The 19,457-nt window shown below is 37.1% G+C and overlaps 1 protein-coding gene across 3 annotated transcripts in view; it reads left to right on the top strand.

Annotated features, from left to right (window-relative positions):
• Kiaa0825 (KIAA0825 ortholog) overlaps positions 1 to 19,457 on the top strand; it is a 384,762-nt gene that overhangs the window by 290,243 nt on the left and 75,062 nt on the right. Inside the window, exon 20 of one of the 3 annotated variants that reach the window (XM_005382255.2) lies at positions 7,162 to 7,237. The exons of the other annotated variants lie outside the window; for them this stretch is intronic. Within the exon in view, the coding sequence (XP_005382312.1) occupies positions 7,162 to 7,222 (61 nt within the window). The 3' untranslated portion in view covers positions 7,223 to 7,237. Of the gene's footprint in view, positions 1 to 7,161; positions 7,238 to 19,457 lie in introns of those variants that run through there. 3 annotated transcript variants of the gene reach the window in all.

Here is a 19,457-nt window from a genome sequence, read left to right on the forward strand (position 1 = left end):
GTCTTGGAATAGGTGCGAGTAATTTGGTACACATTATTTTATGAGTCACAACTCTATTCAATAAATGAGGTTCTGTCTGAATGGTTCCTATTTTCTGAAGATGTTGACGCCTTTGTCCTGAGCATATCTCTACATGCTGTGCCACCTTAAAGTATTTGCTGTGGCTTGTGTTGATGAACTAATGCTGAATCTCAAATAGTGAGCTCAGCAAGTAAATTAACTGAAGAAAATAATTGCCTCTAAGTTTTGTGAATAATACACACAGGTTTAAAAGACATCCTATGTGTTTTATATGTATGAGAATTTAAAAAGTAAGTATAGAATTATTTAGCATTTAAATAAGTAAAGCATGAAATTTAGAACAGTCTGCACTTACATAAAGCACCAATACTAAAACAACCACTTTGATTTCCATATTTAGAAGACTTCAGCATGCAGCTTAAAATATTTTACATTCAACCTCTGATTTGTAGCTCTTTCTGGCTGTTTTATGTAAACACACTGTGTATAATTATGGAGATAATTTTATACAATATTAATTGTGCTAAGAGTGCAGCAAAAGTGTGTTTAATTCAGTAATTCATTTACATTTTAATGATTTTAATAGTACAAAATTACCAAATCAAATTGAAATATCTCTGACCATTATACTTTTTTGTGTGGAATTCAAAGTTATGTTGTCTTTGATTATTCAGAATATGTCACATCTTATTAATGACAACCAAAAGTGTTCTTAAAACACCCATATTAAAATTTTTAAAAAATATTTTCAATGCTTTTTAAACTCACCATTAAAGATAGTTAAAGGATAATACACAACAGCTGTAAAACATCAAGTACTAGATTTTAAAATATATTTAATATCAGTTTGCAGCACATGCATTATTGAGCCGTCCTGCACCTTCGAAACATAGTCGATATTCAGTATTACCAATTTTTGAAGGAACTTTGTCCAAAAAAAATCAAGTTAACTTGTTCATCTTTAATGTAGAAAGAATAATTCAAGGTGTTATTACAGGAAGCACATGAATTACTAACTTTTCCATGTAAAGATAGCATCTGAAGCTGCTCTCCAAATCAACAAATTTCAGAATCACCTTCCTTTCTTATTTCTTTCATCATGTAGAGATTTAATATCATCAGGAATAAATCTAAATTGTTTGCTTCTTTCCCCCTAATTCGTGAAGCAATGTAAAAGTCTAGAGAGGTTTGAAGTGACAGCGTTACAAGCAGTCTTTTGCATACATGGCCTTTAGGGATAAGCGGCTACCTTGCATCTAATAAACAAGAAAGTGAATTCGTTGAATAATGAATTAAGTGGCATAAGTTGTGATAACAAGGAGCAAATGTAACTTCAGACGAATAGTATTTGCTTTGTGTGGGGTTATCTGAGAGGGCTGATGCTCTGCCAAGGGAGACTCCGAAAAGCTCATTATATTAAGATGTTCTTTTACAGAACAGAGTCTAAAATGATCTTGCAGTTTTCCCCCTCTGTTTGCTGAAGTCCTTTGTGTGCTTCTATCAAATCAACCGTCTCCACCAGGGGGATAACTAGGATTCTTTCAGACTGTTGAGTGTTGTTTAAAATGAAAATTCCTAGTGAGTTTTAGATGGGTCACCCAACAATTAGATAGAGTTGTCTAATTGGTTCACCCATATCAGGGTCAGCAGCTGGTTACAGAATGAAAGGTTGTGGTGCCCTATTGCACAGTTCTGAACTAAATTAAATTATTAATCTACTCCTTGCTTCAACGTAGCTTCATGGGGATTCCTAACCTGCCATGCCGAATAAAACAGAACGACCGCTTTACATTTTCATTATGGGGAATTATATTTTAAATTGCAAATGCTCTTCTATTTAGCTTGCATTGCATATCTCATTGGATATGTACAAATGTCTTCCACAGCCAGTGCTTATAACTTGTTTTGTTAATTTCTAATTGTAGCTGAAAACTATAAAAGCACCAAAAGAGATGATTTGCATGCAGTACCAGCTCTCTATCCAGAACCAGTTGAGCCAGGAAAAGTAGAGTTAAGTCTTAGGGGAGCATTATCTTTGACGCTTAAATTCAGAAGATATACTCAAATAAGTCTGGGCAGGAGGCTTTCTAATTTCACATGAGCTTCGGGTTAACTCTGCCAAGATTATTTTCATGGTACTGCTTTCTGCAAGGGGTCAAAATCCCAAGTTTTTGGATTTTATTTTTATTATGTAACTGCTTTAGTGTGAATATTAACTTTGTAGAAAATTAGAACTGCATTTTTGCTTTCTGATGGTGTTTAATACTGTCTTAATAACAGTTTTAATAGCTATATTCCATTAGCAACTGTAGACATGGTTGCAATATAAAACGTATACTGTATTTTATGAAGTGTTTTCTATCGATGTTTTAATACATGCTTAACCTGCGCTTTTACTTTTTAAAACTTTAAAATTGTGAGAGCCAAAGCAAAATTTCCTCTAAAAGCAAGCTGATCCTTTGAGGTAGTATGCTTTCTAAAGATAAATCACTTGGTAAATTGCAACTGAATGAGGATTCCATTTTTGATATATTGCATTAGATAAAGTTGTAAATTTCATTCATTGCTTCATTCTTGTGTTTGTATGCATGTGTGTTCCTTTTGCTGAGTCTCACGGTTAGAACAAAAATTTGAAGACCAGGGAGGACTTTTTTATAACTAGAAAAAAAAAAAGCAGGTTATAAATAACCTAGTTTCTTCATTTATTCATCAAAACTTTTTTCACCAAAAATCTACTACATATTACCAAGTATTTTAGGAGTCATCTTTATGAGAGGAAGTCAAGAAGAAAAAGTCCCTTCTATGGCGGTGCTTACATTTCAGTGGCAAAGAGCTAGACAATAAGTAAGTCTATTGAAAAATTATCAAGAAACCAACAAAGCAAAATTTTAGGAAAAGCAAAATAATGTGGTGTCATAGTGACAAAAATGGACCTTCTTTAGACAAGGGTGTCAGACAAGGCCTCTAAGAAGAGGGACCACATGGGCGAAGACCTTAGCCATGAGAAGAGCATTCCAAGCAGAGAATAGCAGAGGCCAAAGCCCCGGAGTAGGAATCAAATTGGCTTATATGAGAAACAAAACAAAACAGAACTGGCTTTGTGCAACCTGGGTGGTTACACAGGGTCCCATGCTTGGAAGGACACTGGTTTATTTATTTTTTTATTGTTTAATTTTTATTAGCACATTTGTAGTGTGTAATGTTTACATTTGTTGTGTGGAGGTGGTATATGTACATAACACATCTTCATCCAGTCTTTCATCCCCTTTTCCTCCCCCTCTCTCCCCTTCTTCTATCTCTTGATCTTTTTTCCCATCTGAGAAAGCTCTATCTCTCTACTTCCTATCTTTTTAAAATTTTGCTCTTTGTTTATAATTTGAGTTTCTTGTGTAGGAGAAAACGTACAATGTTTATGCATGTGTGTCTGATTTATTTCATTTAACATTATAGTCTCGGGGGCTGGGGATTTAGCTAAGCGGCAAAAGCGCCTGCCTGGCAAGCGGAAGGTCGTGAGTTCGGTTCCCGGTACCGGAGAAAAACCAAAAAAAAAAAAAAAACAAAAAACAAAACATTATAGTCTCATGGTGTAGAAGAACCCCAGTTTAATATTCGGCTATCACCATCTTGAAATTCTTAATTTTTTAAACAAAAGACCCTGCATTGGTCCTGAAAATTAGGTAGCCAGTCCGAGAAAGAAGACAAATATTGTACCGATGTAGTGGGGCAAAAAGAGGGAGAGATGAAGGAAAGAATAAAAGATAAGGCTAGTCCATGACATTTCTGGGTGCATGTGGCTATCTTTCTATATGTAGCCAAATCTTCACAGATGGTAAATTCCTCAAGGTGGATGTTGGTCTCTTCTATGTATGTGTATTCTCAGGCACCATGACTGGATAGTCCACAAACACTTAAGCATCAGCAAAAGGAATTTTCTTTCTCTTTTAACCTGATAGGGCTTCCTTGGGGAAAAAATATAAGACATTGAGTATCCAGATTTGAATTCTTGCTTTCTTCCTACAGGTGTATCGTAGTATCACATTCACATGACCATTTAACAATTCGGTCCAATGATACCAAATTCACTATATTCAATCATTTTTTATGTAACATTTGGCAATTTCAAAAGTTACAGTGGGTTGAAATCACAAGTTTATTTAAGGATGTAAAGTAGAAATCCTGTAAGCATCTTTGGCAGGATTTACTTCACAGAGGAAAAACATCGTTCAGGATGGCTCATTAGAGCACGGCTGGGCACTGTGCTGTCAAGTTCATGTTGATGGATCTCCTTAGTGGCAAATCCTCACTGCAGGAAGACCTTCCTGACAGTCAGCAAGCACTCTTCCCCTCAGCACCCCAGCACAGGGGTCTAAGGACTGAGACCTACTGTGTATAACATTGTGCTTTATAGCCCACGATGAGCTGCTGGCAACTATTACATGAGAGCCCAACTCCATGTTGTTTGTCATTCAGATTTGCAGCAGGTTACAGGACTTTGGTCTAAAAGCTGTTGGTCATTGTGACCTTTCTTCTATGAAAACCTCTTTGCACTGGGTGATGACTATGATGGTTTGCCTAACCAGGACCAAATACAACAAATTACAGGGTTTTATGAGAGAACCTGGCCAGCAGAAGTTAAATTGTGCAAATCACACTACAGTTTCTCAGTTTCACAAGTTCCAATCAGGCCAAAGAGGTGATTTTATAATTCAAAACAAGTATTGAGATGACAGATTCTCAGCCCCACCCCTGATCTGTCTATGGGAATTTGTTGTTTGTTTCTTAAACTTGCTTTGGAAAGGTTGTTGTTCTAAATAATCGTTGCCAACTTCTTCTGACCTGGTGCTCATCTGCATTTTAGCAAATCTCTAAAGTTTGTCAATTTAAAATTCTTCCAACATATTGATTTTGAATCAGTAGTAGGGTTGTGGATTATACTAATTCATAAGAGAAAAAATGAAATATTCCTAAAAGGTTTTAGTCATCCCTTAAAACATTTTAAAATATGTTCGCATCCCCCTTTTTTATTTTCTGGCGCACCTGTATGGTCTTCTACATGAAGGTGACTGTACATTTTCTATTCAACACCAGGTAGCCTAGGTATGAGTCTGTTTTGCATGCATGCTCCAAGGATCTCTAAATTAAAAGTGAAAAAAATTGTGTATTTTAATCCGTATGTTTTCTTCCTGAACCTTACACTAGCGTTTGAAATATTCCTTAAATGAACGAATGATTGAATGATCACAAGGGATTTGCAGTCCAGTGAGGAAATTGGACAGACAGCCACAGCAGAGTAAGGTTTCTGTGATTAGAGAAATGGCTTGGGTGTACAGATGCCTAGAGTGAGAGTTACATACCCACTACTGGGGAGCAGGGGAGGTTTCCTACCATTTTACAGTAGAATTAGAGCTGTCTTAGAGTCTGCATATGCCTTGCTGCCCCTACGACCAGGCAAACCTCAACCAAAGGCTGAGCTGCCTGACGATGGAGCACTCTGGTTTCTAGCCTTCTTCTATTTTCTTTTCTCTAAGGGTTTGTTTTACATGACTTCATGCTTCTTATCAACCTAACATAGTATCTTCTCTGATTGATCACATGGGGTGCATAAACCTTGGGAAAAGTTGCCACACCCGAAGACCAAGTACACTTAATCCAAAGGAAGGACTGTAATGGTGGGAATTTCTATGGCTATGGCAGATGAATGGCAAGAATCATTTTCAGTCAAAGGCCAATAAGGAGCTTTCTCCACATTCCACTAAGTAGGCAGCTGCGCACCTTTTGCCACCACTTTCCACCTCAGGAACTAATTTCCTTAGTTATCCTAATTATAAAAATGGGGATAGGAAATGTGGAAAGAATGAAGATAAGGTAATGCAAGATATGCAAGGGAAATGGAAATATGGGCAAGAGGACGTGGCCACATTCCTCCCACTGTTCTTCTAAAGCTCATTTTTTCCCATTTCTTAGAATGAATAACATCTTTACTTCATAGCCAACCTTATCCAGTTGAGGCAGCATGACCCTGAAACTGCAGGAGAATATACTTTCTAGATGTGGATAGAGTTTGGGGCTGTGACCTTGGGCCACGAAGGCTCAGTTTGGTTCAAATGTAAAAATAGCAGTACCCACTCACAGCATGGCATGGTATGAGGGTTATATGAGATCACCAGAATCTCTGTGTGTGTGTGTGTGTGTGTGTGTGTGTGTGTGTGTGTGAGTGCCTTTGCGTGTGCCTGTGTGCATCTGTGTTTTTAGTATGGAGTAATAATCATAATAGCAAAGTTCTACTGGAGTAATCTCTGAGCAAAAGGAACAGTTATTTTGAAACTTAGGACAATAATAAGTATGGAATAGTTTTCATCTTTGAGAGCATTCCTATGGCGTTTTATTTGCTTATTTAGTGTATGACATCCCAGCTGGCCCAGCCTTTCCCCAAACACCTATACAACCTATCCAGTTTAGGTGTGGTAAATTAAAAAGAGGAGAAAATGTGGGGGAAGATTTGGTTTGCTATAATGAGCTTGTCACTACTAATACTCTGGGACAAAAGATATATTATATAATAACTTCCTTCACCACATGCAGCAGAGGGTATTGCTCTGGGAATCCCACTTCTAAACCTAGACACTTCGTGCTCGGCTTAGAGACCAGTTCCTGTCCACTTTGCTACTTTGAAAAATATTTTGCTTTGCTTTTTCTGGCCAGAAGGAGAGAAAGTAACTCACTGTTGTTAAGATAATCTCATATTTTATTGTCTCATCAAAACAATAAAATGCTCCTGAAGATTGTTCCCAGGGCCTGGTTTTTTGATAGATAGTGAGAGAATCTCATTGTTGAACTGAAATATCATTATTGTGATATTATTCAGTCAGCCTCTGTAACGTGTAGGTCTTTCAAATTGAAGGCTTATGGTGAGCCTGTGTTGTGCCTAGTTCAGGTCACATTTAAACCTTATTAAAGGACTGGGTAACAACAAAAGTTGCTGAATCAGAGCCTCTCAAAGCAGTAAAATACTTCCCACTTCCTAAAGGCCAGTGGGAAGAGTTGTGTCTTGTCAAGTTAAACTCAAAGGTCCTCCTCAGAGATAGAAACTGTCTCCACCACCAGAAGGGACAGACCGTCATTTCAGTCATATCATTTCAGGTTTAGATTTCTTCTGTGTTTGTGTTCTGCTCACAAAGATGACTTAACCCCTACATGCTGACTCTGACTCAAGAGGTAAGGTGGTTCTCTGGGAAGATTTGTCAGTGAACAGCTTAGAACTTGGTCAATTCAGACCATCAAGAAGAGGAGAAACAGAGAACCTGTAGATGTTTTATTGAAATGCCTCTGCTCAGAAACTCAGCTTGAAAGCAGGCTTCAGTTGTAAACCAGTAATCTCTAGTTTCTTGTCTAAAGCGTGGATATACCCAACAAGAACAAGCTCTCTCTGAGGGAAGTCTTAAAAAATGGGAGGTAATTTCTGCTAAGAAACTCATTTTGGCTTGAGAGTTTTGAGAGGAAAGTGACGTTACATTACAAAAACCTGACTCGCTATCTTGGAATTTTTCTAGAATTCAAAATTGGAAGGCAAACTATGAGCATGGTCATTCCTCTGCATTTTATTCTTACCCAAAAGACTTTTCAATAAATATGATAAATTTTATGATAAATTTTCTTCAATAAATATGAAGAAAAGGAAAGATCAGTGCTTCTTTCATTCCAATATTAATTAAGTCTAAACAAATACTAAGTTTTGGATTCTAAGCTTTCATACCAAAGTACTTTGCTGATTTTGTAAATATTAAGATTAGGGTGTGCACTATTCTTAAAGACTGTTTGATGAGAGATGTTGAATGAAAGCATAAGTATCCAACTGAAATGCAAATCTATAGAGTAGTCATGATTTTATTAATCTGTAAACACAATAGGATAGACTACTGAACCTGGTAAGATGGTGTCATATGAATTGGAGGGGTGAGGTATCTAAAGTTAACTCCCTGTCGTATGCCAAGGACTTTATGTTACTTATCCCACACAATCCATATATCTTATGTGTAAGCTGGGTATTCATAATTATGTACCAGAACAAAACTAAGAGTCAGAGAAGTGACTTGCCCAACTTCATATAGTTAATAAGTGGCAAAGCTAAGATAGAAATCCAAAACTTCGAGCCCATGCTTCTTCTGTACAACATATTGCTACCTCAGTCAGATAAGGCTAGCTGCCGAGTTAAAATGTCACTTCTTCTAAGAAATAAATATAATTTAGAAGGAAGGAAAGCACCTCCTGGTGCACAAAAATAGAATTGACCCATTGCAAGGATCTTACTTCACACAAGGCTTTCTATGAATGGTTGAGTTAAAGGTAAGTGAATCCCAGAAGCCTGGCAGGAACCAGAACATTGTGCTAGTACCTGGAAGAATAAGTGGCATAGTCATTAGGGCAGGCAAGGAAAATTATCCAGAGTTTCTTGTGAATTAGTGAAAAAATGCCAGGAAGCAGAAAAGACAGAGAAATAGATCAGGAGACCTGAATACAGCAAATACTGTGAGACAATTTAAAATGAACAGCTAAATTATATGGTAAGATCTGTAAATGCTTAAGGCATTTAGACAGTAGAGAGATCTTGGAGGACTGATTTGGTCAGAAGGTCTGCAGCCAGGGCCAGGTTCTTAAATTTAGCAAGATGGCTGCAGAGGAGGATATTGGTAGACATTTGGTGCTTGGGAGGAAGTGATCAATGTGAAAGAATGTATGGACTAGAAGACTGTATGACTTCTTTGAAAAAACTGAGATTTGATGGACTTGGGAGGACAGTAACTGAAGTATCAGGGGATGAATGATTAATTTAAAGGAGAAAATGAGGGAAAATATTTCATGGGTGGGAAAACCAGTAGGAAGCACTCTGAAAGCTGCAAAGTGGGGTTGAGGACATGCTGGTGGATGGTGAAGGTAGAACGTCTGTTTGGGGAGAGATATAATGGGGAGTGTTATAATTATTAGGCAGGTTTTAGTCAGCCTGGGAGATGTGAGATGGATTGGGGTTGGGAGAAATGTAAGTCAAGAAAGCCCTTTCAAAGGCTATGACAATAATTTGGGGAATTATGCATTCATTTTAACGTTCCCTGCCACCTAAAATTAAACCAAGGAGTATTTTGGAGCCCCTCTAGTGTAATGAGAAGCTACGTTTGTGGGGGTCCTGCTATGAGCCAGGCACACTGCTAAGCACTGACTTGCAGCTAATCTTTATGACTACTTATGAGGTATAGAAATGTGGTGAGGGCCATGACACAAAGTCAGGCAGTGCACTTTCAGGGTGTTTAGTTCAGACCACGTGGGCCACCAAATGGGGTGATGTAGTTTTGAGCCCCTCCAAAACACCGAACACAATTTTAATTGTTATTGTTCAGCCTTCAAATGTTGAAACAGATACTTTTAAGTCTCCACAAAGTACAACAGTATAACAAGCAAGAACTGATAAATAAGTGTGCTAGTATTTTTCTAAGTATTTCACATGCCCTAGTTCATTGAATGCTCACATCCTATGAAGTAATGATACTTTGGAAGCTTTCTTGAGGACAATCACCAGGAAGTAAGCAGCAGCGATAGTATTTCCATCCTGTTGTGATAATGAAATAGAAATTTGCTCAACAAATTTAAAGTAAGAAATCAGGAGTGGGTGAGGAAATAAGGAAAATGTGCAAGAAGATGTCATGTGAACTGAGATTTAAATGATGGGTAAGATGTTGGAGAGCATTTCTGAATGTGGACTGAGGTCCAGAGAGGGATGATGTTAGAAAGACCAGAGGCAGGGACACTCATGATAGGCACTCCACAAATCGATGAGTAGGTGAAGTGGTGAATGCATGAATATTTGAATGAATTAGTGGCAAGGACAATGGTAACTGAAAGGAGAATAAAAAGAGAAATGTTACACAGGCAATCTCTATAGGACTTAGCATCCCATTGGAATTTTAGAAAAGGGGGAAAAAATGCAAGACAATATTTAGACTTGGACATATTTGGTCTGATATGGTAACCATATATTTTAACACATTGCTCAAGAATGGGACATGTGTAAATATTGCATTGTCTCCCTGGTGTGAGAAACTGAAAGAGTAAATAAGGACCAAAATGTGCAACAGATATTGTGAAATAGAAAGAAATTGTTCAAAGGGAAAGAGCAACTAGCAAGGGGTGCAGGAGGAGGGAAAAGGAGTAAAAAGATAAAAGGATAAAAGGGAAACAAAGCTTTGTAAATACAGAGGGGAAGAGGGGTTAAAGGGAGGGAAGGGGCCTGGGGAAAAAAAGAGAAATCAAGATTTATCAGATACAGGTACAAATTCACTATGATGAATATGGTCTTTATGTATACCTAAATTGTACCAATAAATTTAATTTGGAAAATGAATGCAAAATGTCATCTAGGGTCATTATACACAACGTTGATTAGTTTCTAGTATTGCAAAGAATTTTTAAAAGTGTCTGACTTTGAAAAACTAAAAATGCAAGTAAGATGTTTCCTTTTTTATTTTTTTGGTTTTTCTCCGGTACCAGGAACCGAACTCACGACCTTACGCTTGCCAGGCAGGCGCTTTGCCACTGAGCTAAATCCCCAGCCCCTAAGATGTTTTCTTAAAAGGGAACAAAGAAGAGGGAGAGAGAGACAAAGTAAATTAATCTATTGACTGGTAACAAAGACACTGCCTTATTTCCGAAGGAGATTCAGTGTTCACACATTTTAAATAGCTGTCTTCTATGAGATCCCCAAGTGAATGAGATTAGCAAAGGTGAGTTTGACCAGGCCAATTAGCATTTCTTTTTATGTTGAAGTTCTGGGAAGCTGATTTACATTGAGGGGAATTTTGAGGTAATGTTCTGGGAATGTGTGATGGAAATTTCCAGTCTGTCTCAGTCTTTAAGAGAACAGTGGAAGTTGTACCTGGAATTTAATTATTGGTATGACCTCTTTAGATCTCCTCAGATGGAGGCAGGCCTTTTGGGTTTTGGGTTATTAATGCTTAAAATTCTTTACATAATCTACTGGAAAAAGAAAAGAAAAAGATGATTCATTCAGAAGCAATCTGTCATTCATCATCGAGTGAAGGTAGCCCTTTGCATCGGGCTATTCTCCAACTACTCACCACCTGCAAGCGTAAGTAAGATAGGTGTCCGCAGCAGTCGGGACAGGAGATGTCTGGGAAAATCAGAACAAGAGGGAACGTTTGGCAAAGCTAAACTATGTGCTGCTACAGATTGAGGAGCTTTGATCCTGTCATGATGTGAAGGCTTCAGATGTTAATGATGACTATGTAAAACAGTCCAGTATGGAAGCATTTAAGATAAAATTCTTGTAAATTTTTGGCAAGCAACCTAAAACTTGCCTCAGTCTGTGGCTGCAATTTTGGTGCCAAATGAGAAGGCACTTTGCTAGCTCCTTTTTTACAGAAGGGCCAAATGAGATAGCTTGGAAATATGTACTTTGAACAGCCAGGCAGAGTCTCAGGAAGTTTGCCAAACAAGATTTCCAAATAAAATGTTTGGGAAAAGAAAACAGGGATGGACTTTGCAGATGCTGGATGGGTTCCACCAGCCATCTGGGGGAAGAGTTACTTGGTGTCACATCAGCTGAAAGCTATGAAGTGGCACAAACTATTCCCAGTAACTTCTCTGTTAAGTGGGTCCATTTATTTGCCTGGTAACTCTTGACTTACCACGAGGAAGTATCTGAATATATCTGCTTTTCTCATGAGCAGCAGTAGTGATGACCAAAATTATTGCAACATAAAGGAATGTCGGCAATCAAACTATTACCTCAGTGCTAGTGCATTAGCAATTGAGGAAGGCAGATTAATTTACTTATGGTGAGTTAAGTGCATTCTTGGCTTGAAAAAGGGAATCATTTGCTCACTTAAGCCAAAGATCCCATTTTTGACAGCAAATGTCACTGCCTGGATTTCCCTTTGACAGTCTGGCAACCCCACACCCCAGTTATAGTATCCATTTATTTGTCTTATTTTCAGCCAGATTAATCCATTCTGTTTTGACAAGAAGACTGATGGGTAATTGATAACTGTGATAGACACAAACAGAAGAGTTGGATGCTGAATAATTCAGCACTTTTCAGTATCAATAAGAGAACAGGTTGAAGAATTTGTGTCTCTATTTACACTTAAACTAAACTAAGTCAGCCCAGACATTTATGCTGCCAGTCTATCAGAAAACCAAACAGTGTACATTCGGTTTCCACCCGACAAAATGTTTTATAAGCTTGTAACAATATGTGTGAAGCTGCCAGAATAATAAATAGGTACAGCAGCCCATGCATGCTAATGTTATGTTGTAAGCAGTTTTGTTGACAAGTGCTAATACTTCTTTCATACTATCATCAAAAGCAGCTAATACAACAGCCATTATTTGCTGGCTTTCCAAGCAAGACATGATGGATTGTGACCTTAATATGGGTTAGCCGAGTTTTGAAAGTTAAACAACTTGCAATAAATCATAGAATTATTACAATGCAGTTTAATTGGTTAAGGACTGTTTATTTCCTAAACAGGGTGAAAAATTTCTGTTTCGGCACTTTTAATTTGCAAAGTGCATTTTCATTATGAATGGCAGTTTAATATTCGGCTCTTTTGTCATGCAAAATATGCAACACACAGGCAATCTATTAATTGGACAAAAATGCATTGCAAGCGTAAATTATCCTTTATATCATCACTTGTGAGCTTTTACATCTATTAAGTGTGTTAAATGGAACATAGTTAAAGACTGCAACTTGCAGCTACTTCTGAAATTTAAGTCCAGCCTCACGATGATTTTAATGACCTTTATTTTTGGCAAAATAAAGTAATTAAATCATAGGAAACAGAAAGGGAATGTAAAGGATTACTGCTTCTTTAAGGCGTAAGTGCATATGTTTTATTGATTAAGCAGTCTCAGGAAACAGCCAGTTGCACTGTTTCATGTTGATATGTCTTGAGAAATGGAATCCAGCCTCATGCATCTACTTCTCCCCCTTTTTCCCCAGTTTTGATTGTTTTATTAGTCCGTGTTTGCATTACATAATGATTCCATTCCTTGTGGGGAGTTGGTCCATGCATATAACACATCTCAGTGCTTTTTTCATCCCCTTCTCCTCCCCTTTTCAGCCCCCATCCCTTGATCCTCTTCCTATTCAAAAAACATCTAGCTGCCTACTTCCTACTACTTATCTTTTATTTACTGTTTAATGTATATTTTGTGTTTTCAGTTTTTACAGCAAAAATTTCCGTTGGCCAATGTGTAGAAAGAGGTGAGTCAGGCTGTAGCAAAGTGAGACTGCAGCAGAGCTCAGCGTAAGGAACCCTCCTCTTCCATATGCTTAGGTTCGATGTGTGCCCTTGCATGGGGCCACGGAGAACAGAAATAGTAGCAAAATCTTTGTAGGAGGACTATTGGTATGACATATGTTTGATTGAAGAATGCCTGATCTCTTCATGTGTTCCTGTAAGGCTGTTTTAAAATGCATGCTACTTATTTACTTATACACAACACTGCACCCATTTCTTGTATTTGTTGATGTGTGGATTGACCTTTAAAAACTTAGAGCTTCCACTGACTTCAAATGTTTCCCATGGATTGACCTAGATGAAGAAAAATACGTTCCTTCTGCCCCTCCAAGTCTCAATCAAAGATCTCATTTGTCAATAATAAAAACTGAAATTTGAAAGTATGTTTTAGATAGGCATTCCATTCATTTTTCCTGGAGGTAAAAATGTGTTAATTCTCTTCAGTGTGCATTCTGTTATTTTCAAAGAAAAATAAAATAACAATTTATCATTCACAGAAGGAATACACTGTAAAATAAACTGCCTAAAACTTAAATGATAAAAAGATAGAAACCAAAATTTGAGCAAGTTGGGAAAAATTGTTCATCTTTATTTATGTTACACAGTTGCGCAGTTGTGCTTAGGCATTTCATCCTTTAAAAAGGCAAATCTAAATCTAGAATTTTAATCTTGCAATGCTGCTATTTTCCCCACAATTTAAATGTCATGTTTATCTAATCTGAAGAGCTCCTCCCTGTGTGTGTGTGTGTGTGTGTGTGTGTGTGTGTGTGTGTGTGAGAGAGAGAGAGAGAGAGAGAGAGAGAGGTGTGGAGGATAAGAAGGAGAGAGAGAAATGAGGGAAGAGAGGGAGAGCAATGGAGAGATTGTTGCTGTATTGTCGACTGTACTTTTAGAAGTTATTCATGGCAAAAGCTAAAGTAAGAATGTACTGCCCAATAAGTAATATGTAATTTTAAGTCAATTACCATTAATCATCCTGAAGCACCTTAATTTTGATGAGTTAAGTTGGAGGGGACAGTACTGAGGATTGAACTGAGGGCTTTCACACTGAGTTATGTCCTTAGCCCTTTTTCAGTTTTGAAATACAGTATTGCCAAGTCAATAAACTTTGATTGCATTTTCTGAATTTTATAAATAAGAACCTTAGCAGACACACAGTCATCATTGGGAAATACACTGAATATAACCAAAACTTTCATGAAGGCAAAAGCAAATTGAATTCATTGCACTAACTCCTGGGGCACTTTTTTTAAAGTTATAATCTTACAGATTAACTCTGTGTCCTACATAAAGATTAGAATGTTTCCTAAAAGCTCAGGTATATGAAACTGAAGGTGCAGTGGGCTATAGACTAAATCATTTTGTTAACGTCATTGTTAGCTGTCCCTCTCAACTAACTCTTCCCCACACTGTATTATGGAAAATTTCAAATGTACAGAAAAGTTGACAAGACCGTACACTAAGTACCCAAATACCTGCTCCCTTGACTCTGCCATTTTGCTGTATTTGCCTTCGTGCAGCTCTATCCATTTTACACCTGTCAATTTTATTCTTTGATGCTTTTCAAAGTCAGTTGCAGCCTTGTTTACTTTCGCAGTTTATTAGTTTTTATAAAATATCTGTATACAATGACATGCACAGTTCTTAAGGCACACTATTGGATGCGTTTCCACAATCTTTCATTGAGTTCCAGCCGCATGAATGAATCTCCTGAGGATTATAGAGGAAGTTCAGTGAATAGAGAAGACTCAGTGGCCTTGCTTTCAAACTACTCACCATTGCTATGCTGAGCTAATCCACAGGACCACATCATACTCAGGACTCTTACCTCTGCAGGTCTCAAGTTCACTCTGTTTCACTGGGAAAGGAAGATTGCATTGCTGGGCTCCATGGACAAGTTGTGTCCCTGTTATGTGCAAAGCATTGTGCTAAGTGCTGTGATGAGCACAAGGGGTTCTTAAGATAGACAGTCCAAGCTTTGAAGTCCATTGAAAAGCAGATTGGTAAAAATATCCACTCCATATCCAAAGTGGAATAATACAAGATGGAATACAAAGAGAGGAAGTGAGTTAGAGAAGTGGCCAAGGGAGTTTAGAAGAAAGTGACGAGTGTTGTAGAGTATTGGGGCAGGACGCTTCAACTCTACCCTGCACTTTCACCTTGCTCACTTTCTTTCTTCAGATACACTAAGCCTGCACTCTCACCACAGACTGGGTGTTTACCCTCCCCTTTGCCTGGTTTGCAATGTATGAGACCTCCAGGGTCTTAGATGGCATAGATATGAATGTCACCTACTTCAGACAGTGCTTCTTTGAATCTTTTCTCCACTTCATGAAAAAATTTTCACAGTTTATCTCTTAGTTCTTCAAAATGGAAAATACTATTCCATCTTTATGATGCATTTTTTAGTATATCCATGACATCAAGAACATATTGACAGATTAACTCCTGCAGGACTTTTTAGTATCCCTCAGTTTAGGAAAGCACATCTGTGAATTCTAATTTAAGCCTTGAATACTTTGCATACTATAATTTAGAATTTTGTTAATATATGATTTTTGTCATTATAATAATCTGTGAGATGGAGATTTTATAATATACGTATATACATGAAGAGAAAGAAAGAAAAAGAAAGAAACAAACAAAGAGAGAGAAACTGCTTCGAGAAATGAACTCCCTGGACCACCCTAACTGTAGCTTCATGATTTTATTTCTTCAAGTTCTTTGCACAGTTTAAGAAGCAGCAGCCATTGCTTTTGTTTCTGGAGGGCTGAGACAAAGCATTATAGAAGGAAGTTTATTAGTTCTACTACCTCCTCTCCAGTATTAACCCCTGCCGGGATCACTCACCCACAACCCATTCAGTACTTCCTCAGCCATATAACTATCATGAAAAATTATATTCAACCTTGGGACAATGTAAGGTACAGAAACTTTTAAAGAAATACATCTTTCAAAAATTTTACCAGCCCACTACCATCTTCACAAAACTTAAGGATCCTTTCAGTGTCAGCTTGACTAATGCACAAACACTTGAAGGTTCTTAAAGCCAAGGATTACAATCTTAAATACCAAGCTTGTATTTTCATAAGCATGACTTACTCCTTTGCAAAAGGCCTCTCAAACTCAAATTTCTATTCTAGTTATCGCTCAAAATTATTTTTCAGTGATGCCTTATAACTATTCTGGAGTTGTCCCCAAATTTCTCTTAGAGAACCAGGCCATTTGAGTTATAGTATGTGCTACTTAGATACAGTAGAAGAAAGTTTAAGCTGCAAAGGACATTTGGTCTTTTCAAAGCTGCTCTTAGATGCTATGCAAAAGAATAATTATACGACGCTAACTTGTAGAATCCCTATTCTTACATTTCTTATTCCTCCCTCTTCTCTGGCTTTAGGCAAAATTCTGCCATTTATTAAAATCACTGCTGTATCCAAAATCCTGTTCTTCAGTATTAAAATATATAATTTTGAAAGTTAAAGTAATACAATTTCCTATGATGGATTTGAATGCAATAAAACTGAACTACTACTGGTTAATATATTTTTAAAAAAATAGTCTAGCACTCTTTGATTCCTAGATGCTTTATACAGAGAGATAAATAAATTCATTAAGATAAGGGGGGAAAATCCTATACTTTTTGTCAGTTACATACAGATCATCTGTCTAGAGAGTGAAATTTTTTTTTTTTTTTGCTGCAACTATGGAATCTTTCCCAGCTTTTTAGTAAATTGCAATCCTATTATTTTTTATCCCACAAGGACGGAAAAAGTGGATTTTCTTTTTCTTGCAAAACAAATAAATACCCGGAGAAGGTAAAAATATCAGTTACAAGAGTGTCTACCCTAAAAGTCACATTTATTTTATTTGTTATTGCCAGTTATTAAAAGGCTTCCAGGCATGCATATAAAACCTGAAAAATAACACTTGAATCTATCTTATTAAATTAAAATCCCCCCATAAAAAAGTAAACCCAAGTAGTTTATCAGTTAGGGAATGCCACACTATGCCAGAAGTCAATACAAATAAGACTTTATTAAAGCATAACTAAAATGAAGTTCCACAGGAACCCTCAGTGGGAATTGTTCGCCTCGGACTTAGATGTGGTGAGTGAAAATAAATCATCTGACCTTAATTCCCTTAAAATAACAAAAGGAGTAAAGAAAAATGAATTACATGGCGAACAACTGGAATTACACTTAAAGAAGAAAATATGGCCTCATAAAGGTATATGTGAAATAACTGCACCCTAGGTTAGGCAGGTCTCTGCTTCCAAGTGGATGATTCATTCTCTAATATTTAGAACTAAACATGTTTGACCATTTCTCTAACACAATGTGCCCTCTTAAGAAATGCCTGCAATTTTACATATCTGCCACAAGTTGGTGGTCCAGCACATTTTCTTCATCCTTTAGTAATTCTGTAATATTCACTAAATTTTCTTTACATGATAATTCTCAAATTAGTCCCCAAAGCAACTCACATGTTCACTTGCAAAAATTTCAAAGTATGTATTTGGATTTTGATAATCAGACTGTAGTAAAGATAAGAAAAGATACAGATATACACACTTTCCAACATGTTGGCTGTAAATGTCACCAGATAAGTGAGTGTTATCATGTTCCACCCGAAAGCTGATGTTCTCTGTTATCATTTTACGTGGTTACAAAGTATTCAGTGGGATAGATGCCCCAAAATATGTCATTCAAATTATCTACAACTGGACATTTACTAAATCTCTAATATTTTGTCCAAACAATGTCATGATAAAATTTCTTAAACTCTTTGAACATCCATTCAGATAATGGCTAGAATAGTAATATTTTAAATATACAAACAAAAAGTACAAACTACAACCCAGCAACAATTCTCAATGAGTTGCATAACAAATCAGTTTTTCACATATTTAGGTAAAATGTATGCCAGTATTACTGTTAGCCTTTCTGCTTGCTTGCTTGCTTGCTTATGTAACCAGTGAGCCATACAAAGCAAAGCAGTACAAATGATTTTCTTAAAATTGTTTGATTGCTTCTTAAAATAAACCATCCTTTTAATAAACAGTGTGCAGCCAGATGTGGTGGCGCACACCCGTAGTCCCAGCACTCAGAAGGCTGAGGCAGGAGGATCATTGCAAGTTGGAGGCCAGCCTGGGCTACAAAGTGAGCTCAAGGGCAGTCTGAACTGCATAGTGAGACTCTATCTCAAAAAAATTTAAAAAATAGACATTGTGTAGTGTTTGATACTCTCCCAAATGTGGAAGTATTTCTGCTAATGTACTGTGAGGCTCTGTTTTCATGGTCGCAGGTGTTTGAGGACACAACACTATGCTGTCCGTGTAAACTCATTCTGGAATTTACCTGAGAAATGAACCTATATGGAACAATTTTATTCAGCACCAAGATGTACCTTGAGGTTCTACCAAGGCACATATGGCACAGAGTAATGTTACGACTTTTTTACAAGTTAAAGATAAAAATGATTCCCTGTTTTAAATACAAATCATGCAATCTTCTCTCATAGCACCAGTTACTACAACGTTCTGTGTGCAAAAAATTGAGAATTTTTCATGGAAAATCTTGCCAAATGGTGAAGGGGAAACTTGCTCTCTTCTTGCAGGGAGAAAGTCATAAGTTTTCATTGGTCCATTTTGTATCTCATGATTGCTTCCTTCTGAATACCTGTGGCTTTGTCACATCAGTATCTATTTTGAGGCTGCAGCAGTCTAAATTGATTCACAGCAGAGTAACTCACTAATCACCATGTATGTAACAGTGATAGTGCTAGGGCAGTGTGGGTTTAGATGAGCAGCACAGTGCCTAACCCCTTGCTCATGCTTCCTAAATGTTTCACTGTCCTCAGTAGGTTTATCCAGCTTTAAAAGAAATGCTAGAGACTACACAGATGCATTTGCCTTTATCTAAATAACCTTGAAAGTTCATTAAGAACTGTTTGGTAAATATGGCAGACTGCTAGACATGAAAGATTCTCCTAAAATAATACAGAGATGACAATAAAAATATTTTTTAAAAGTACAGTTCCTAAGAGAGTAGACACATATTGAGAAATGGGAGCAATTTGGAAAATATAAAATAAGAGAAAAAATGGATTTTATACCTTCAGTTC

Source organism: Chinchilla lanigera, unplaced genomic scaffold (genome assembly GCF_000276665.1).
Source record: "Chinchilla lanigera isolate Chin_1 unplaced genomic scaffold, ChiLan1.0 scaffold00017, whole genome shotgun sequence".
Lineage (NCBI taxonomy): Eukaryota > Metazoa > Chordata > Mammalia > Rodentia > Chinchillidae > Chinchilla > Chinchilla lanigera.